Source organism: Myodes glareolus, chromosome 10 (assembly GCF_982192425.1).
Source record: "Myodes glareolus chromosome 10, mMyoGla1.1, whole genome shotgun sequence".
Lineage (NCBI taxonomy): Eukaryota > Metazoa > Chordata > Mammalia > Rodentia > Cricetidae > Myodes > Myodes glareolus.
In genome coordinates this window covers 51,184,207-51,202,194 of record NC_142035.1, presented here as the reverse complement: position 1 = coordinate 51,202,194, position 17,988 = coordinate 51,184,207, and the positions used below count along the sequence as shown (strand labels likewise).

General features: G+C 48.1%; 2 protein-coding genes across 5 annotated transcripts in view; one reads left to right on the top strand and one right to left on the bottom strand.

The window, feature by feature from the left end:
* The first annotated feature begins 203 nt into the window (after window positions 1–203).
* Window positions 204–9,731, top strand: LOC148120644 (uncharacterized). The gene is given in 7 exon segments (XM_087910870.1): window positions 204–325; window positions 1,444–1,631; window positions 1,702–1,949; window positions 2,085–6,320; window positions 6,635–6,878; window positions 7,157–7,384; window positions 9,580–9,731. Coding segments are annotated over 7 exon segments (5,418 nt in total).
* An 800-nt stretch (window positions 9,732–10,531) lies between these two features.
* The window catches only part of LOC148120643 (uncharacterized), a 33,321-nt gene continuing 25,864 nt past the window's right edge, over window positions 10,532–17,988 (bottom strand). For all 4 annotated transcript variants that reach the window (XM_087911229.1, XM_087911230.1, XM_087911228.1 and 1 more), the window contains 2 exons: window positions 16,472–16,594; window positions 10,532–15,974 (listed from right to left, as the gene is read on the bottom strand). In XM_087911229.1, the coding sequence (XP_087767355.1) occupies window positions 14,983–15,974; window positions 16,472–16,594 (1,115 nt within the window). In that variant the 3' untranslated portion in view covers window positions 10,532–14,982. The remainder of the gene's footprint in view (window positions 15,975–16,471; window positions 16,595–17,988) is intronic.

Here is a 17,988-nt window from a genome sequence, read left to right as displayed (position 1 = left end):
ACAGAAAGGGTTCGAAATAAAACTGGAGACTTTTCAAATCCCCGCTTTACCTGCCTAACAAAATGGGTTAGTCTCTTTCCTTACAGAGTTCCCGGGAGGACAAAAGCAAGTAGGTGTCAGAAGCCAAATTCTCAAAGCGGTGGGTTAGCCCATCATTGTGCTGACCAATGGATGGAAGTAGCCGGCTCTCCCTCAGAACCCCGATGTGGGACCCAGAAACTGGAAGCCACGGGCTTCCTCCACTTCGCTCACAGCGCCTCACCTCGGACATGGGCTCCACGGAGGCTGTCTCACTGCCCATGCCCTGCCACCCACCAGGGGACGCGTGAGTAAGGCGCTAGGGTGCACCCAGAGGGAGGGGGGCGCACCCGGGTCCTTCATCGCTCTCTGCAAACTAGGAGGGGACTGGGCTCAGCTTTTCTTGCCAAACTGTCTTCTCACCGCATGCAAAGGTACCTGAGACCCCTGGGCCTAACCGTGCCAGCTGGCTGCTCAAATGAACTACAACTCCCAGAACTCCTCTGCACATAGCCAGAGGACCTCTAGACGCTTTCTATTCCTGTGCCAGAGCTAAGCTCTCTCAATTTCGCAAGGCCAATGCACGTGTTGAAGGACCCCAACTCGTTTTAGCCACAGTTATACCGTTTTTGCAAAGGATTCACAGTAACGAGCTCAGTTCAGGGCCTCCAGAATGCTGAACAGATAACAAGCTCAGTTCAGGGCCTCCGGAATGCTGAGCAAAGATACCTGAGGTTAGAGCAAGGACAGCCTTATCTGGCTGCAGGACAGGGGATTTATGGACTGGCCTGAGTAGGAACAAAGACTTCAAGGGATGAAGAGAGGATTTCGAGGCCTGAGTCACGTATAAAGCGGGGCTCGTCACGAGTCAGGGCCTGTGCAATCAGACATCTGGTCGCCAGCCAAGGAAGGCGGACAGGATAAGGGGAACAGTAAAACGCTGAGTAGTCCCCTCATTGTTATTTAGGTTAAGAACTTACCACCCCGCATCTTGCTTCTGTAAACCTCGCTTTTGCTCTCCTATAAAAACCCCTCGCTCCAGCCAGACGGGGCGCAAGTCCTCCGAGAGACTTTGTCGCCCCAGGTACCTGTGTATTCGAATAAACCTCTTGCTGTTTGCATCCGGCTGCGTGTTTTCGACTGATCTTTGGGCATGGGGTCTCTCCCGAAGGAAGACGCCCACGGGAGTCTTTCATTTGGTGTGTTGGCCGGGAAGTTGAGGCCCCTATCCCAGAGACCACCGAATCACTGCCGGGAGGTAAGCTGGCCAGCCCTTTATATGTCCTGTACTTGTCTTACGTCTTTTGCGTCTGAGTGTTGTGCTGCAAATTTGAATTTTGTTCGATTCAGCTGAGTCGGTTTGTATTTGGCGGGCCTCGGAAAGGAGCTGACGAGTTCGAACTTTCCCCCCCGCACCCCCGGAAGACGTTCCGAGGGTGTTTTGGAGCCCGATTTTTCGGGGCTCATTTGTCTGAACCCACGACCAGATCCGACTTTTGTCCGAGGGGTACGAGGTTCTTTTGGGGAGGCGAGGTGTTCGGAACCTCTTCGAAACCTCCGTTCGCGCAGCGTGTTTGATTGTCGGTCTGTTCGCCCTATTGTGCATCTTTGTGGTTTGTCTGTTTGTTTATTGGAACACCAGCATGGGGCAGTCTCTAATTACCCCTTTAAGCCTTACTCTAGATCACTGGTCAGACGTCTCTAAACGAGCAAGCAATCAAACGCTCGAAGTCAAGAAGAAAAAGTGGCAGAGCTTCTGTTCCTCAGAGTGGCCCACATTCAACGTGGGCTGGCCGCGGGACGGCATTTTCAACAAGAATGTTATTTTGCAGGTCAAGGAACGGGTCTTCAACAAAGGGCCCCATGGACGCCCTGACCAGGTCGCTTATATCATTACTTGGGAGAGTTTGGCTAATGACCCACCCCCCTGGGTAGCCCCCTTTATTTCTCCAGAGAAATCCCAACCCTCCCTAGGTCTCGCTCCTTCGGCCCCGAATCCTCCCCTGCCTTCGCCTCCTCTGCCTTCCCCTCCCCTGCCTTCCCCTCCTCTGCCTTCCCTATCAAAGACCCTCACCCCTACGGTCTCCTCCCTTTATCCTGCACTGACGAAGGAGGAGACCCCCAAACTACATGGAAGACCGAAGGAGACCCATAAGCAGCCATCTGTCCTTCCCCCTGACCCAAATTCCCCTCTTGTCGACCTCCTATCCGAAGATCCTCCCCCCTACAACCCCCAGCAGGAGCTCGGAGATAAAGAAGCAGATCCTGTGACGCCCTCGCCCTCGTCACGGAGCTCCCCACCTACTGCCTCCCCTGTCGCGAGCAGGCTCCGGGGAAAGCGTGAACCGTCTCCCCTGGACTCCACCTCCCAAGCATTTCCCCTGCGACAGGGAAATAACGGCCAGTTTCAATACTGGCCCTTTTCCGCCTCTGATCTATACAATTGGAAACAACACAATCCTCCTTTTTCCAAGGATTCTATGGCATTAACTAGCTTAATAGAGTCTATTCTGCTTACACACCAACCAACCTGGGACGATTGCCAACAGCTTTTACAGACCCTCCTCACTTCTGAGGAAAAACAAAGGGTCTTCGTAGAGGCACGAAAGCAGGTTCCCGGAGAAGATGGGAGGCCAACCCAGTTGCCCAACGAGATTGATGCTGCCTTCCCCCTCACCAGGCCTGACTGGGATTTTACTATGATCGCAGGTAGGACGCACCTACGCCTTTATCGCCAGTTGCTCATAGTGGGTCTCCGAGGGGCTGGTCGTCGCCCCACAAATTTGGCACAGGTAAAGCAAACGATTCAAGGGGCAGATGAGTCTCTTGAGTCAGCTTTTTTAGAAAGGCTTAAGGAAGCATATCGTATGTATACGCCTTATGATCCCGAGGACCCAGGGCAGGCTAACGGCTTGTCGATGTCCTTTATCTGTCAGTCAGCACCTGACATCAGGAACAAGTTACAGAGGTTGGAGAATTTGCAGGGATATATGCTACAGGATCTACTTAAGGAGGCAGAGAGAATATTCAACAAAAGGGAGACTCAAGAAGAAAGGGAGGACCGTATCCGTAGAGAGAAAGAAGAAAGGGAAGATAGATTGAGAAGGGAAGCAGGGGAAAAGGAGGATGCTAGAGACAGAAAAAGGAATAGGGAATTGAGCCGCCTCTTGGCCGCCGCAGTTCAGAGCCAGGAAAGTCGACAGGGAGATAGGATGGGAGAACAGAGAGGCCCTCGCGTGGAACGCGACCAATGTGCCTACTGCAAGGAAAGAGGACACTGGGCGAAAGACTGCCCTAAAAATACTCGTAAACCCAGAGGCCCCAAACCACGAGCCTCACTCCTGGCCCTAGATGAAGACTAGGGAGGTCAGGGTCAGGAACACCCCCCCGAGCCCAGGTTAACACTCGATGTCGGGGGGCAGCTGGTTACCTTCCTAGTAGATACCGGAGCTCAGCATTTAGTTCTTACCCAGTCACCTGGCCTGCTCAGTGAACGGACTGCTTGGGTACAGGGAGCTACCGGCGGAAGGAAATATCGCTGGACCACCGAGCAGAAGGTGCAATTAGCAACTGGTAAAGTAACTCATTCCTTCCTACATGTTCCAGACTGCCCCTATCCATTACTGGGGTGAGACTTACTCACCAAACTGAAAGCCCAAATTCATTTTGAGGGGGCAGGGGTTCGAATGTCGGGCCCAAACGGGGACCCCCTCCAGGTCTTGACTTTACAATTGGAGGACGAATACCGGCTATACGAACAGGACCCCAAGGTACAAGGGTCCAGGGACTTGGACATATGGCTTACAGAGTACCCACAGGCATGGGCCGAGACAGGAGGTATGGGGCTAGCGCTACAGCAGCCACCGTTGGTTGTAGCCCTGAAGGCCTCAGCCACCCCAATCTCAGTCAAGCAATACCCCATGTCAAATGAGGCCTACCAGGGGATAAGGCCTCATATCAAGAGGCTATTAGAAGAAGGCATTCTGACTCCCTGCCGGTCACCTTGGAATACCCCCCTCCTCCCAGTAAAGAAACCAGGGACGAAGGATTATCGACCGGTACAGGACCTCAGGGAAGTAAATAAGAGAGTTGAAGACATACACCCGACCGTCCCTAATCCATATAATTTACTAAGCACCCTGCCACCTTCGCACACCTGGTATACGGTGCTAGACTTGAAGGACGCCTTCTTCTGTCTCAGATTAAGCCCCAAAAGTCAACCCCTTTTCGCCTTCGAATGGAAAGACCCCGAATTGGGAATTTCAGGCCAACTGACGTGGACCCGGCTCCCACAGGGCTATAAGAATAGCCCCACCCTATTTGATGAGGCCTTGCACCGGGATCTTGCGGACTTCAGAGTTCAACACCCGTCATTGATCCTGCTCCAGTACGTGGATGATCTTCTGCTGGCAGCCCCCACAGAACATGACTGCCGACAAGGTACGGGGGCCCTATTGCAGACCCTGGGACGGCTGGGCTATCGAGCATCTGCCAAAAAGGCCCAGATATGCCAGACTGAGGTGACTTACTTGGGATATAAATTAAAAAAGGGACAGCGTTGGCTCACAGCCGCACGCAAAGAGACTGTATCTTGCATACCTGCACCCCGAAACCCTCGCCAGTTAAGGGAATTCCTGGGGACAGCTGGGTTCTGCCGCTTATGGATACTGGGCTTCGCTGAAATGGCAGCTCCCCTCTATCCCCTCACCAAGCAGGGGGTCCCATTTGAATGGACAGATGAACAACAAGGGGCTTTCGAGAACATCAAACGGGCCCTCCTCTCCTCCCCGGCACTGAGCCTGCCGGACGTCACTAAGCCATTCGAACTGTTTGTTGATGAAAAACAAGGATATGCCAAGGGGGTTTTGACCCAAAGACTTGGACCATGGAAACACCCTGTGGCATATTTATCAAAGAAATTAGACCCAGTGGCCTCAGGCTGGCCCCCTTGCCTACGGATGGTGGCAGCTATTGCCGTCCTTATTAAGGATGCCAGTAAACTGACTTTGGGACAGCCCCTGACCATTCTGGCATCCCATGTCATCGAGGCCTTGATTAGGCAGCCCCCAGACCGATGGCTCTCCAATGCCTGCATGACCCACTACCAATCCTTGCTGTTGGATACGGACCGAGTCCAGTTCGGACCTGTAGTCGCCCTCAATCCGGCGACCTTGCTACCCACGCCGGAAGGGCCAGACCAACATGACTGCCTTCAGATTCTCGCGGAAATGCATGGAACCCGGATGAACTTGACTGATCAGCCCCTCCCAGATGCGGACCACACCTGGTACACCGATGGGAGCAGTTATCTACTGAATGGAGAACGCAGGGCGGGAGCTGCAGTTACCACGGAGACCCAGGTAATCTGGGCCAGTGCCTTGCCCAGCGGCACCTCGGCCCAACGAGCTGAACTCATCACTTTAACCCAAGCCCTTAAATTGGCAGAAGGTAAGAAGCTGAATGTTTATACTGACAGTCGGTATGCATTCGCTACCGCACACATACATGGAGAAATCTACCGGAGACGAGGGCTCCTAACCTCAGAAGGCAAGGAAATTAAAAATAAAGCAGAGATCCTTGCCCTATTAGAGGCCTTGTTCCTCCCCAAGAGACTGAGCATTATGCACTGCCCCAGGCACCAAAAAGGAGATCACGCCGAGGCCAGAGGGAATCGATGGGCGGACGAAGCGGCCCGAGAGGCTGCTTTGGGACCACAACTTTTCCCTCTAGCATCAGAGCCTACCCAACCCACAGTAGACTGGACCTACGATAAAGAGGACGTACACCTATTACAAAAATTGGGGGCAGACTATAATCCAGCGAACGGACGCTGGGTCTATCGGGGAAGAATAGCAGTACCCATGAAAATAACCCATGAACTTATAGACTACTTACATAAATTGACCCATTTGGGTACAAAGAAAATGAAAACCCTCCTAGACAGAATGGAGACTGGACAATTCCTCCTGAACAGGGATAGGGCACTCCAATGGACAATAGACAATTGCAGGGCCTGTGCCCAAATTAATACAGGCCACTTGAAAACCCTCCAAGGGGTGCGTCTCCGAGGACACCGGCCTGGCATCCACTGGGAAATAGACTTTACCGAAATTAAACCTGGTTTGTATGGGTACAGATACTTGCTGGTTTTTATAGACACCTTTTCAGGATGGGTAGAGGCCTATCCCACCAGACATGAAACAGCCAGGATGGTTGCCAAGAAGTTATTGGAAGAAATTTTTCCCCGATACGGAATGCCAAAGGTATTGGGATCTGATAATGGGCCAGCCTTCATCTCCCAGGTAAGTCAGTTGGTGGCCAAGTTACTGGGGATTGATTGGAAATTACATGTGCTTATAGACCCCAGAGTTCAGGACAGGTAGAGCGTATGAACAGAACTATTAAGGAGACTTTGTCTAAATTAACGCTCGCAACTGGCACAAAGGATTGGGTGTTGCTCCTACCCCTAGCTCTATATCGAGCCAGGAACATTCCTGGGCCACATGGCCTTACCCCATTTGAAATATTGTATGGGGCACCGCCTCCAGCCGTACATTTCTTCGATATGGACATTGCAGACTATGCTAACTCCCCTTCTCTACAAGCCCATTTACAGGCCCTGCAGCTGGTACAACAAGAGGTCTGGAAACCCCTGGCAGCAGCCTACCAAGACAGCCTCAACCAGCCGGTGGTGCCCCATCAATACCAGATTGGAGACACTGTTTGGGTCCGTAGACATCAGACCAAGAACCTGGAACCGCGCTGGAAAGGACCGTTCACTGTTCTCCTGACCACCCCAACGGCGCTTAAGGTGGACGGAATTGCTGCTTGGATCCACGCCTCACACGTGAAAGCCGCCAGCCCAGGAGAACAAATGGTTAGCCAAAAGAAAGGATGGAAGGTCCAACGCTCCCAGAACCCCTTAAAGATAAGACTGGTTCGGGAATAATGTTATGGGTATTAGTCTTTCCAATGTTGATCTTGGGATCCATGGGGGCTCGTAATGGAAGCCCCCACACAATTTACTCCTTAACTTGGCAGATTATTTCCCAGACCGGGGAAGTAGTCTGGAAGACGACTGGCCAACATGCCCTTAATACCTGGTGGCCTCCCCTCACCCCTGATTTCTGTCACCTAGCTGCGGGACTAGATTCCTGGGACATAGCCAGTTCTGACCATAGCCAACTGGCAAAATGGATGCTGCCCACGGAGGCAGGAGGAAAAGGATTTGTAGGCTGCTCCGACACCGTGCGAAGATGTCGGTTAGCAGGGGCCAACTTCTATGTCTGCCCCCGGGATGGCCGAAGTCAAGCTATGGCCTATAAATGTGGGGGCTATGACTACATGTTCTGTGTGGCTTGGGGATGTGAGACTACTGGAGATGCCTATTGGAAACCCCATTCCAACTGGGATAAGATTAGAGTGACCCGCGGGTGGGAGAGACCCCCAAGGGATCCATTAGGGACTGGAGAATGTGGTAGAACCTTTGGAAAATTTAAATGTACTGATGGAAAATGCCTACCCCTTAACATTACCTTCACCGAACATGGTAAAAAGGCCACTGGATGGCAAGTAGGGTATACCTGGGGGCTCAGATGGTACCTGTCATCCGTAGACAGGGGGTTGGTTTTCAAGATACAGCTTAAAGCTGAGGCCATAGTCCCCCGGTCAATAGGACCCAATCAGGTCCTGGCAAATCAGAAACCCCCATCTTTACCCAAAGCGCCAGCTACCCCTCGCCTGACTAACCTTATTACTGCTCCCACCACCACCTTTATCCCCCCAGCAGCCACAATTGAGCCGGAAAGAGGAACGGGAGATCGTCTTTTAGACCTCATTAGGGGGGCTTACCAGGCCTTAAATCACTCAGATCCGGATCGGGTCAACAACTGCTGGCTCTGTCTTAATCCAAGTCCCCCATACTATGAAGGGATAGCCCTCTGGGGTAACTATAGCAATGTCACTTCGCCACCCCCCACCTGCCAGGGCATGGATCATCATCTAACCCTTACCCAGGTGACAGGCACCGGATCTTGCATAGGAGCTGCGTCTGGCCAGCCCTTTTGCACTTCAACCATGACCGTCATCAAGGGGGACTATTATTTAATTCCACCGGAGGGGACCCTTTGGGCTTGTAACACTGGCCTGACTCCCTGTGTTTCGGCAGCAGTGTTCAACCAAACTCATGAATATTGCGTTTTGGTACAAATTTGGCCATGCATCACATACCACTCGGATGAAACCGTCCTCCAATATTATGGATACCTACCCCAGAGGGAAAAACGGGAGGCTGTTGCTTTGACCCTGGCCGTGTTCCTAGGGGTAGGAGGAGTTGCTGCAGGGATAGGCATTTGGACCGCCGCCCTGGTACGCACGGACCAATATATGCTTTTACATCAAGCTATGAATGAGGATCTGAGGGCCCTTGAAAAGTCGGTTAGAGCCCTGACGGAGTCATTGGCTTCCTTATCCGAGGTGGTGCTGCAAAACCGGAGAGGACTAGATCTGCTCTTTCTAAAGGAAGGAGGACTTTGCGCAGCCTTAAGAGAAGAATGTTGTTTTTACACTGATAATACCGGAGTGGTGACTGAAACTTTAGATAAATTAAAAGAAAGGCTAGAAAAGCGTAAAAAAGAATTTGAAGCACAACAGACATGGTATGAGGGGCTTTGGAACCGATCCCCATGGTTCACTACCTTAATCTCTTCTCTAATGGGACCTATAATCCTGTTGATGTTAATTCTTACGGTTGGCCCTTGCATTGTAAATCGGTTGATTCAATTTATTAAGGACAGACTTTCAGTCATTCAAACCCTGGTCTTAACCAGCCAGTACCAAAAATTGAACCAAAGCGAGAAAGAGATCCTATAAATACTTGAGTAAAAGGTTTTACTCTATGATAAAAACAAAAAATGGGGGAATGAAGGACCCCAACTCGCTTTAGCCACAGTTATACCGTTTTTGCAAAGGATTCACAGTAACGAGCTCAGTTCAGGGCCTCCGGAATGCTGAACAGATAACAAGCTTAGTTCAGGGCCTCCAGAATGCTGAGCAAAGATACCTGAGGTTAGAGCAAGGACAGCCTTATCTGGCTGCAGGACAGGGGATTTATGGACTGGCCTGAGTAGGAACAAAGACTTCAAGGGATGAAGAGAGGATTTCGAGGCCTGAGTCACGTATAAAGCGGGGCTCGTCACGAGTCAGGGCCTGTGCAATCAGACATCTGGTCGCCAGCCAAGGAAGGGGGACAGGATAAAGGGAACAGTAAAACGCTGAGTAGTCCCCTCATTGTTATTTAGGTTAAGAATTTACCACCCCACATCTTGCTTCTGTAAACCTCGCTTTTGCTCTCCTATAAAAACCCCTCGCTCCAGCCAGATGGGGCGCAAGTCCTCCGAGAGACTTTGTCGCCCCAGGTACCTGTGTATTCGAATAAACCTCTTGCTGTTTGCATCCGGCTGCGTGTTTTCGACTGATCTTTGGGCACGGGGTCTCTCCCAAAGGAAGACGCCCACGGGAGTCTTTCAGTGTTCTCGCATTGCTTCCTGTCCCTCGACTCAGGCGTCGTGCACTTAGTGCACCAAATCGCGTGCCATGGGACCTTCGTTCTGGGTGACTGTATCCTGCAGGATCGCACTCCTTACCCATGGAGACTTCTTGTGTTTAGCCTCCAAAGACACCTGGATGCGTCCCCTACCAGGTTGTTTGCCTGAACCAAGTTTTCATTTATGTTTTATTTTAAAATTACATTTCTTTATTACGTATTAGGAGGTATGACACAAAGTGCCTGGTGGAGGCCAAAAGACAACTTGCCCTACCACCCTATGAGTCCAGCTTGGTGCCGGGCAGTCTTACCCCCTGTGCCATGTCCCCGGGCTCCACTTTCATGAAGCTTGTAACAGGTAACTGATACTTGTTGTGAAATGATTAAGGTAAGGTCATTTTGTCCCAACTTTATTTGTGTCTGCCTAGATACTTCTCAGCTCCCTACCCCCAAAAGCTACATCCACCTAAGGCTACATTTTTGGGACTCTCTGTGATCTTGACCATGGCCCGGATGTATTTTGTAGTGTCTGGAAGATACTGCCGAACTTTACAAAGAAAGCAGATATTACTAGGCCAGCCGGATTCCCTCAGCAATGTGACATCCCCCTCACCAACTGGCAATTATAATAGTGTGGTTGTCAATAACTAATTTGCATGGATCATTTTAGTTGCCCTTGCTTGAAAAAACTAGTAATTTGAGGATAAGGTTTTTTTGTTTGTTTGTTTTGTGTGTGTGTGTGTGTGTGTGTGTGTGTGTGTGTGTGTGTGTGTGCAGATTTATTTGGAAAGCTGGCAAACCAAGGAACGTGGAAGCTATGTATGTCCAGCAAAGACCATCTTATCTGGGGATTGCAGGGCTTGTATATGGAGGCTTATGTACATAAGATATGAGAGGCACCAAAGCAGTGATAAATTCGGGGTGGTCCACTCTCCAAATTAATGACTATTAAAATGAAATCAAAGCAAGTGGAGCTAGAGAGGGTTTATTTAGGCATCTCAGTGACAGGCAGAGATTTACCTCAGTTTACATGAAGTCATTAAAGATTCTGTGCCAGGCCGCTCTGAATAAGGAAATGCAGGTTTTTCAACCCCACAAATGACTTCAACTCAGAAAACATTAGGTTCCAACAAGTGGTACTGAACTGGTACTTTGGTACTACTAATAACCACAGTGAGGTGGCCAAAACACTCTCTTGGCTCCTACTTTTCAGCCCCTACTCCTTAAATTGTTACTTCTGCCTTTGTCAATGTGCTGGTTAACATTACATTTAACATTTAAGGTTTAGACTTAACTATGCTTGAGAGACCAAAAACCAACCAACCAAACAAACAAACCAAACCAACAAAAATCTTCTCTAACTTTTAAGTGGTACCCATGCAGCCCACTTCCCTTACTCCCAAGACATTGAAAACTTTAAAGTCAACTGATTTTGTAAAATTTGCTGTTCTAGAAAGATAGTAGGTCATAAGAGTAACTGCTAGTTCTGCTACTGTAATCAAACTTGCTTACTCTATTAACAAATATATCTAGGACTGCAAGGCATTTATTTTAAGATTAGAGCCTTTCTATATGTAGACAAACTACATGAAATATTGTGGGGTTTGTTTTTATAAGCCTTGGGCTGCTCCAGCTAGATGCTGAATCTTGGGAGTACTCTTAGGTGCAGTCCTGGCCACACATGGACACCAGTATCTTAAATAAAAAGCCCCTTCTTATTAAAGTTTATTTATTGTCAGGGTGAATCTCTGAGCAACCCTAGATCGATAACATCACCACATTCCAGACATTTCCTTGCTCCAGACCATGACCCAGATGTATGACCAAAACAACTGATGTGCTCTACCAAAACAAATGTCACCAGGTCCCCCTAACCTATACCTGACAATGGTATCATTATGGGTTTTGCCTAATAAATATTGTATGCCTGAGCTTCAGTGTCAAGAGTTCTTTGGGGACAAGAGCATGCTCTTGGTCACTGGCTAATAAAGGACTAATTAGGCTTTATATGCATGGTAGTCTGCTACTGTCTCACCTGAACTAGAACAAGATACCACCACGGGTTGCAGACTCACTGATAGCCTGGGCTGGTGGCAGAGTCTTACAAGCACCAGAGATGCTGCTGGCAGTGCGGAGAAACTGTGAACTCACCTCTCCACTGTTTTTAGTCACTTTTTCCAAAAGTCCATTAAGATTCTGGATTTTTCCCATTATCATCTCACTGATAAAGGCAGTGTGTTAAACAAACACAATAGTCATCACTCAGTGTGTTTTGAATAAGACTAGGAACTCTCAGAGACACAAGCCAACAGTCCTCTTGGATTTTTACTTGACATTATGAAACATTAGGTATTATCTGCACACAGTTAGTGTGGTATTTTTCCTCTAGTTGTGTATAAATTTTATAAATTACACACATAAAATGTTTTCCCTGACACTTTTCTGCTTTAAGACCAAAATGAATTTGTTTAGGATCAGGGGAGAGGACTGTTTAGCAATTCAGCTTCCTCTCAGTTCCAGAGAAACCCACCTTGGCCAGCTGGAATATATAAGCCCTTTGCCAGGCCTTCCCTTGCAAAAAGGGAATATAGACTCACAAACTTCAGTCTGCCTCATACATGACCTTTAATACATTAAAAACTCAGGGTTTCACCTAGGAAATAGAAGCATTTGGGTACCCAGGTGTTGCTCTATCTAAATTGCTCTATTAATAAAGACTCAGTTAGATAAAGACTTGGAAGTCAGATGTTGGGGGTGAAAACCTACTATATCAGAACGCAACCAGCTGACTTTTTTTTTTTTTTTTTGGTAAGTGACCCAGCAGCATTGCCTCTTTCCACATTATCCAAAACCAAAAAGGACTGCGAATCTCTAAGTCCCTCCCTACTTCTTCCTGTGTCTCTCTATCCATTTTACCATGTACTCCAAATTCTCTATGGCTAATTCCTGTCAACTTGTCACTGGCTCCGCCCCTAATCCAAGGTTAATTTTATTAACATAGTCTTAGGGTTTCACAGTGTGATCAAATGTCCTGCAACAACCAGGATCTGAAGTTTGGTGATGGGGGAGTGTATTAAGGAAGATTTTAGATATCCAGAGATAATTTATTCAATAGAGAGCTATTTTACATCTGAAATAATGGGCAGAAAGAGGTCACATGGAAAGACCAAGCTAAGCGATGTGCAAAACATGGCTTCTAGTGTCATGCAAATACCAAGGTGCCTGCTTGTGTTCTTAGCCTTCAGGTGTGGATTCTGATCTAGAAGTGATCAGAATGGCACCTAGACGATAGAAATATCTTTCAGCTTTCCTCTCCTTCTTCATGATGATGTGTGGGTCCCAGGTGGTATAGACTGAATGGACAGATTGCTATACTCCAGAGGAGACACAGGTCTTTGTCTAGGAGGCTTCGCTGTTACTGTACCACAGCTTATGGCATCTCTTGAGCAATGGAGAAGGAAAAGAAGGGACTGGGGAGCACAGGAATGCGACAGGTTGGAATGTGAAAACTCGCTGAGATGGCTCAGCGGTTAAGAGCATTGCCTGCTCTTCCAAAGGTCCTGAGTTCAATTCCCAGCAACCACATGGTGGCTCACAACCATCTATATTGAGGTCTGGTGCCCTCTTCTGGCCTTCAGGCATACACGCAGAAAGAATATTGTATACATAATAAACAAATAAATAAATAAATAAATAATAAATAAATAAATATTTTTTTAAAAACTCACTGAGAAAGGAGGTGGACCCAAGCAGGTTTGAAAACAGAGACCTTGGTATTCATTTAGATAAACATTTATTGAGCATCTGTGTTTGCAAGGCACTGAGTAAGATTCAGAGACCTTTGAAATCACACCTCCAAGTGCTTACAAGCCAGCTGAGAAGATAATTCAGCTATATAAATTATAAGACAAAATTTAAGAGCACACTTTGTAGACATACTGAAGGCAGACCCATACTAAAGACCTGGTTTCACCTTGTGCTGTCTAGGGTGTTACTAATCTGTCTGAACTTCCGTGTGCTCAGCTGTGAAATTCGGAAAGGAAAAGGACCCGTTTCACAGCACAAGGGCCAGGTGATCGTGTCCTTGCACGGAATGTGGTGATTTGAATGAGAATCGTGCCCACAGGCTCATATATGTACTTGAACGTTTGCTTTCCAGTTGGTGGAGTGTTTAGAAAGGATTAGGGAGTGTGGCTTTGTTTTTATAAATCATTTTTTTTAAAGATTTATTTATTTAGTACGTATACTGTGTTCTGCCTGCATGTATGCCTGCACAGCAGAAGAGGGCCACCAGATCACATTATAGACGGTTGTGAGCCACAGTGTGGTTGCTGGGAACCGAACTCAGGACCCCTGGAAGAGCAGCTAATGCTCTTAACCACTAAGCCTTCTCTCCAGCCAGGAGTTTGGCTTTGTTTGAGGACGTGTGTCACTGAGGACGGGTTTGACAGTTCCAAAGCCATGCCAAGACCAGTGTGTCTGTCTGTCTCTGCCAGTGTCTAGGCCGACTACCTGTGGATCAGATGTGAGCTCTCAGCTACTGCTCCGGCTCCATGCCTACCTATCTTTTGCCACGCTCCCTGCCACAGACTCACTCTCTGGAACTGTAAGCAAGCATTAATTAATTAATTAATTAATTAATCAATTCTTTTATAGGTTGCTCTGGTCAGCATGAGTCAACACAGTAATAGAAAAGTAACTAAGACACCTGCCTTCACCTTGTGTCACCCAGAATATATTACTTAATCTCTTGAAACCTCATTGTGTTCATCTGTGAAAGGCAGCAAAAGGACTCATTAGAGAATCAGTCAATCTCGCCCTTCTAAAATTCTCTGCTGAGGGTTTACCCCAAGATAAGTTCTTAGTAAGTGTTACCACAACGACTACTACCAGGAGGGCTAAATGCTAGGGCACAAGACAACTAGGTCTGTACGCCAAAAAGCTTCACAGGGACTAAAACTATGAAAACGTCTGGAGAAAATGGTGTTTTCCCATAATTGTGACATTCCCCTCCTGGAATAGCCTGCATCTAGTTCAGTGCATGACAACGGGCCTATGTTCTCATAGAGCTATGTCTGTGGTTCCCCTCCTAACATTTATCCTGTGGCTGACAGTCTCTCCAGCCACCTTCTGCAGTGCTGGGGTCGAGGAGCAGGGCCTCGTGCATACTAGGCGCTATTCTAGCACTGAGCTACAGCCAGCTCTGTCCACGATTTTCCATCTGGATTCAGAATTTAGCTTCAGCACTCCACACTAGTTCTGGAGCACAGCAGGTATGTTGATTACGCAGATGCTGTGGAGCAGAGGTGGGACAGGATAGCAGCCACAGGAGGCAGGAGGAACAAATGTTGGCTTTGTAGACGACATGGAGACCTAGCACGTTTATGGAAGGTCCTTTGTGTAGCTCACTTCTCCTTTGGTCAGTCTGTCCCTTGTTTGGCATAACGTCTCTGATGCTGAATAACTGAGGACTTGAAGCTGAACTCTTTCCCACACACACTACACTCAAAGGGTTTCTCCCCTGTGTGAACTCTCTGATGTAGTGTGAGCCGGCACTTCTGGCTGAAGGCTTTCCCACACTCGCTGCATTCATATGGTTTCTCTCCAGTATGTATTCTCTGGTGCTTTGTGAGAGAAGAACGTTCAAAGAAAGCTTTGCCACACTCATCACACTGATGGTGTGGATCCCCGGCATGCGCCTTCTGGTGTCTGTTTAGGGAGGAGACCCCATAGAATGCTCTCCCACACTCACTGCATTTATACGGTTTCCTGCCAGTGTGGATCAGCTGGTGCCGAGTGAGAATGCTCTTCTGGCTAAAGGCTTTGCCACACTGCTGACATTGGTAGGGACTCTCCCCGGTATGGATTCTCTGGTGGCGAGTAAGGGACGACCTGTCAAAGAAGGCTTTGCCACACTCACTGCATTTGAAAGGCTTCTCTCCCGTGTGCACCCGCTGATGTACAGTGAGGGACGACCGGTCAAAGAAGGCTTTGCCACAGGCGCTGCACTCGTAGGGGCTCTCCCCTGTGTGCGACATCAGATGTCTGCTGAGACTGGTCCGGTGACTGAAGGCCTTCCCACACTCAGGACAGCCATAGGGCTTCTCTCCAGTGTGAGTTCTCTGGTGACGGATGAGTGAGGAATGGTCAAAGAAGGTCTTTCCGCAGTCACTACATTCCTGGTCTTGGTGTTTAGCGAGGGCTTTCTTGGATGGGGCTGGCCTTCGTTGCATGACCCTGTTCATGAAAAGACGTTTCTTGCAAGTCTCTGCTTCAGGACTTTCCTTTGATGGTTCTAACTCACCTGCTAGTGTCTGAACTTCCAGTTTAAGGCATGGAGGACTTTGCCTTCTATGGCTGTCTCTCAGGGTTCCTGCTGAAGCATCTAGGATCTCAGGCTTAGGCTCCCAATCTGCAACAAAGAGAAAACTCAGATATAGTTTCTTCTCTGGACTCGGAGACAATGACAGAGGAGAGGGGCGCTAAGAGACGGAACACTTGGTCACAGTACAGCTCACTTCCCAGAGAGCTTACACTCTGGGAAAGCCTATGGCTTGGGAGTAAAGGAGGATAAAGAGAAGGAATGTGGAAACAGATTTCTCAGAGTACAGAAAAATGGCTCTGGGAGTGGAGCCAATAGCTTCATTAGGGTAGGCTGAGCAGAGACCAGGGAGACCAATAAAAATCTAAAAGGTGTACACAGGCAAGGTGACATTCTGAGAAACAAGTTGGTGAATGCAGATAAATCATATTTTAATGTGGAGAAGGGGGAACCAGAGAATGGATGTGCAATAGGAAACAAACATGCTAACGGACAACTTAAATTTGAGACGAGGGTGATCCCTAACATTCGTCCATCCGGAAACAGAAACAAACCAAACTCTGCCCATTCTGTTCAGACTTGGTTACCTTGAGAGACACTGTCTGGCCATTCTTTCTCCTCACACCCATGAAGACCCCGTGTCCACGGCTCATCCCTTCTCTTCAACTGAAGAAACTGAAGAATCATGTCAGGTTGAGGAACAGGGAGCCCTGCTCAGGGAGAAAGCATAAGGCAGGAGGCTGTTGTGATGACAATGCTGAACCATTCCAAACTCAGTTCTGGCCTCTAGGTCTAGACTCTTCCAGAAACCAGACTAAAGACACCTCTGGGGGACGGTCACGACTGGGGGTCTTGAAAAGACCAAACGCCTGGCACCAGAGCAGTGTCCACAAAAGCCACCTCAATTTGTAGGCAGCATGCGGAAGTTTTCCATCTGGACACTGGCAGGACAGAGGTCATGAGGTGAGAAGGAAAAAGGAGCATCCTGACTGAACAGGCATAAGGAGGGAACTCAATTTCATTTGTCTGCTCATCCTTAGTATAATGTTTCCATGGAAACAAGTCGGGTGTGTTCACTGGAGGAAAACTGAAGTCACCTTTCACGCCTCCTATAGTATTTCTTCCTTGTACTTCATTTTGATGCTGGGAGGACCTTACGTGTGATTCTGTTAGAGACGGGATAATGAGGGGGTGGGGAAATGTCTTAGTTGGGTTCACACCCTAGAACCCACATGTTATAGGAGAGAGCCAGCTCCCTCAAGTCGTCCCCTCCCTCCACATGCATGCTGCTGTACATGCATGTCCCGCAAGTAAATACAGAAAAATGGATGCAATGTTATAATAACTAAGCTGGAAAATGAAATACTACTGAGTTGTAAACTGAAGTTCTTTTCATGCAGTAAATTTAAAACATTGATTTTATTTAGCACAGATTTTCTACAATGTTTTAAAGGCTATATGCTAGCACATTATATGGATAAATAATTTAGTAAATCCCTACCGACAAACATTGTCCTTTTTTCATTTACTTATTTATTTTATTTAAAGACAGGGTTTGTATGTGGCTTTGGAGCCCGTCCTGGAATTCTCTCTGTAGCTCAGGCCGGCCTAGAACTCACAGAGATCCACCTGCCTCTGCCTCCCAAGTGCTGGGATTAAAGGCATGTGCCACTACCATCTAGTCCATTTTACTATTTTTAATGTTTGCTATTAACACACTATAGTATGGAAACTATCTCCTGGTATGCTATATGAACCGGCAATCCTATTACACACTTTGGATCAGTTTCTAGAGACACTCACATCTATAGCCAAATGAACAAAATTAGATCCCACTCTTGGAAACACCTCAACCCTAACATTTCGTACACAAGGTTCTGTATTGGGAGATAGGAGAGGCAGGTATGTTCCTTCTTCCTGGGCCTGAGGAGCATCAGTCCGGAGTGTACTGGTTTTCTTTTGACAGCCTGACCAGACCCATCCCTTCCTGTGGGTTATTCTCTTCCAAAGCCCCTGACCAAATCTCAGGTACTTCCTTGATGTCAACTGAACAATCTTTTCAGTGTGGGATATTAACTAATTAATATCCCTGATTAAGCTAATC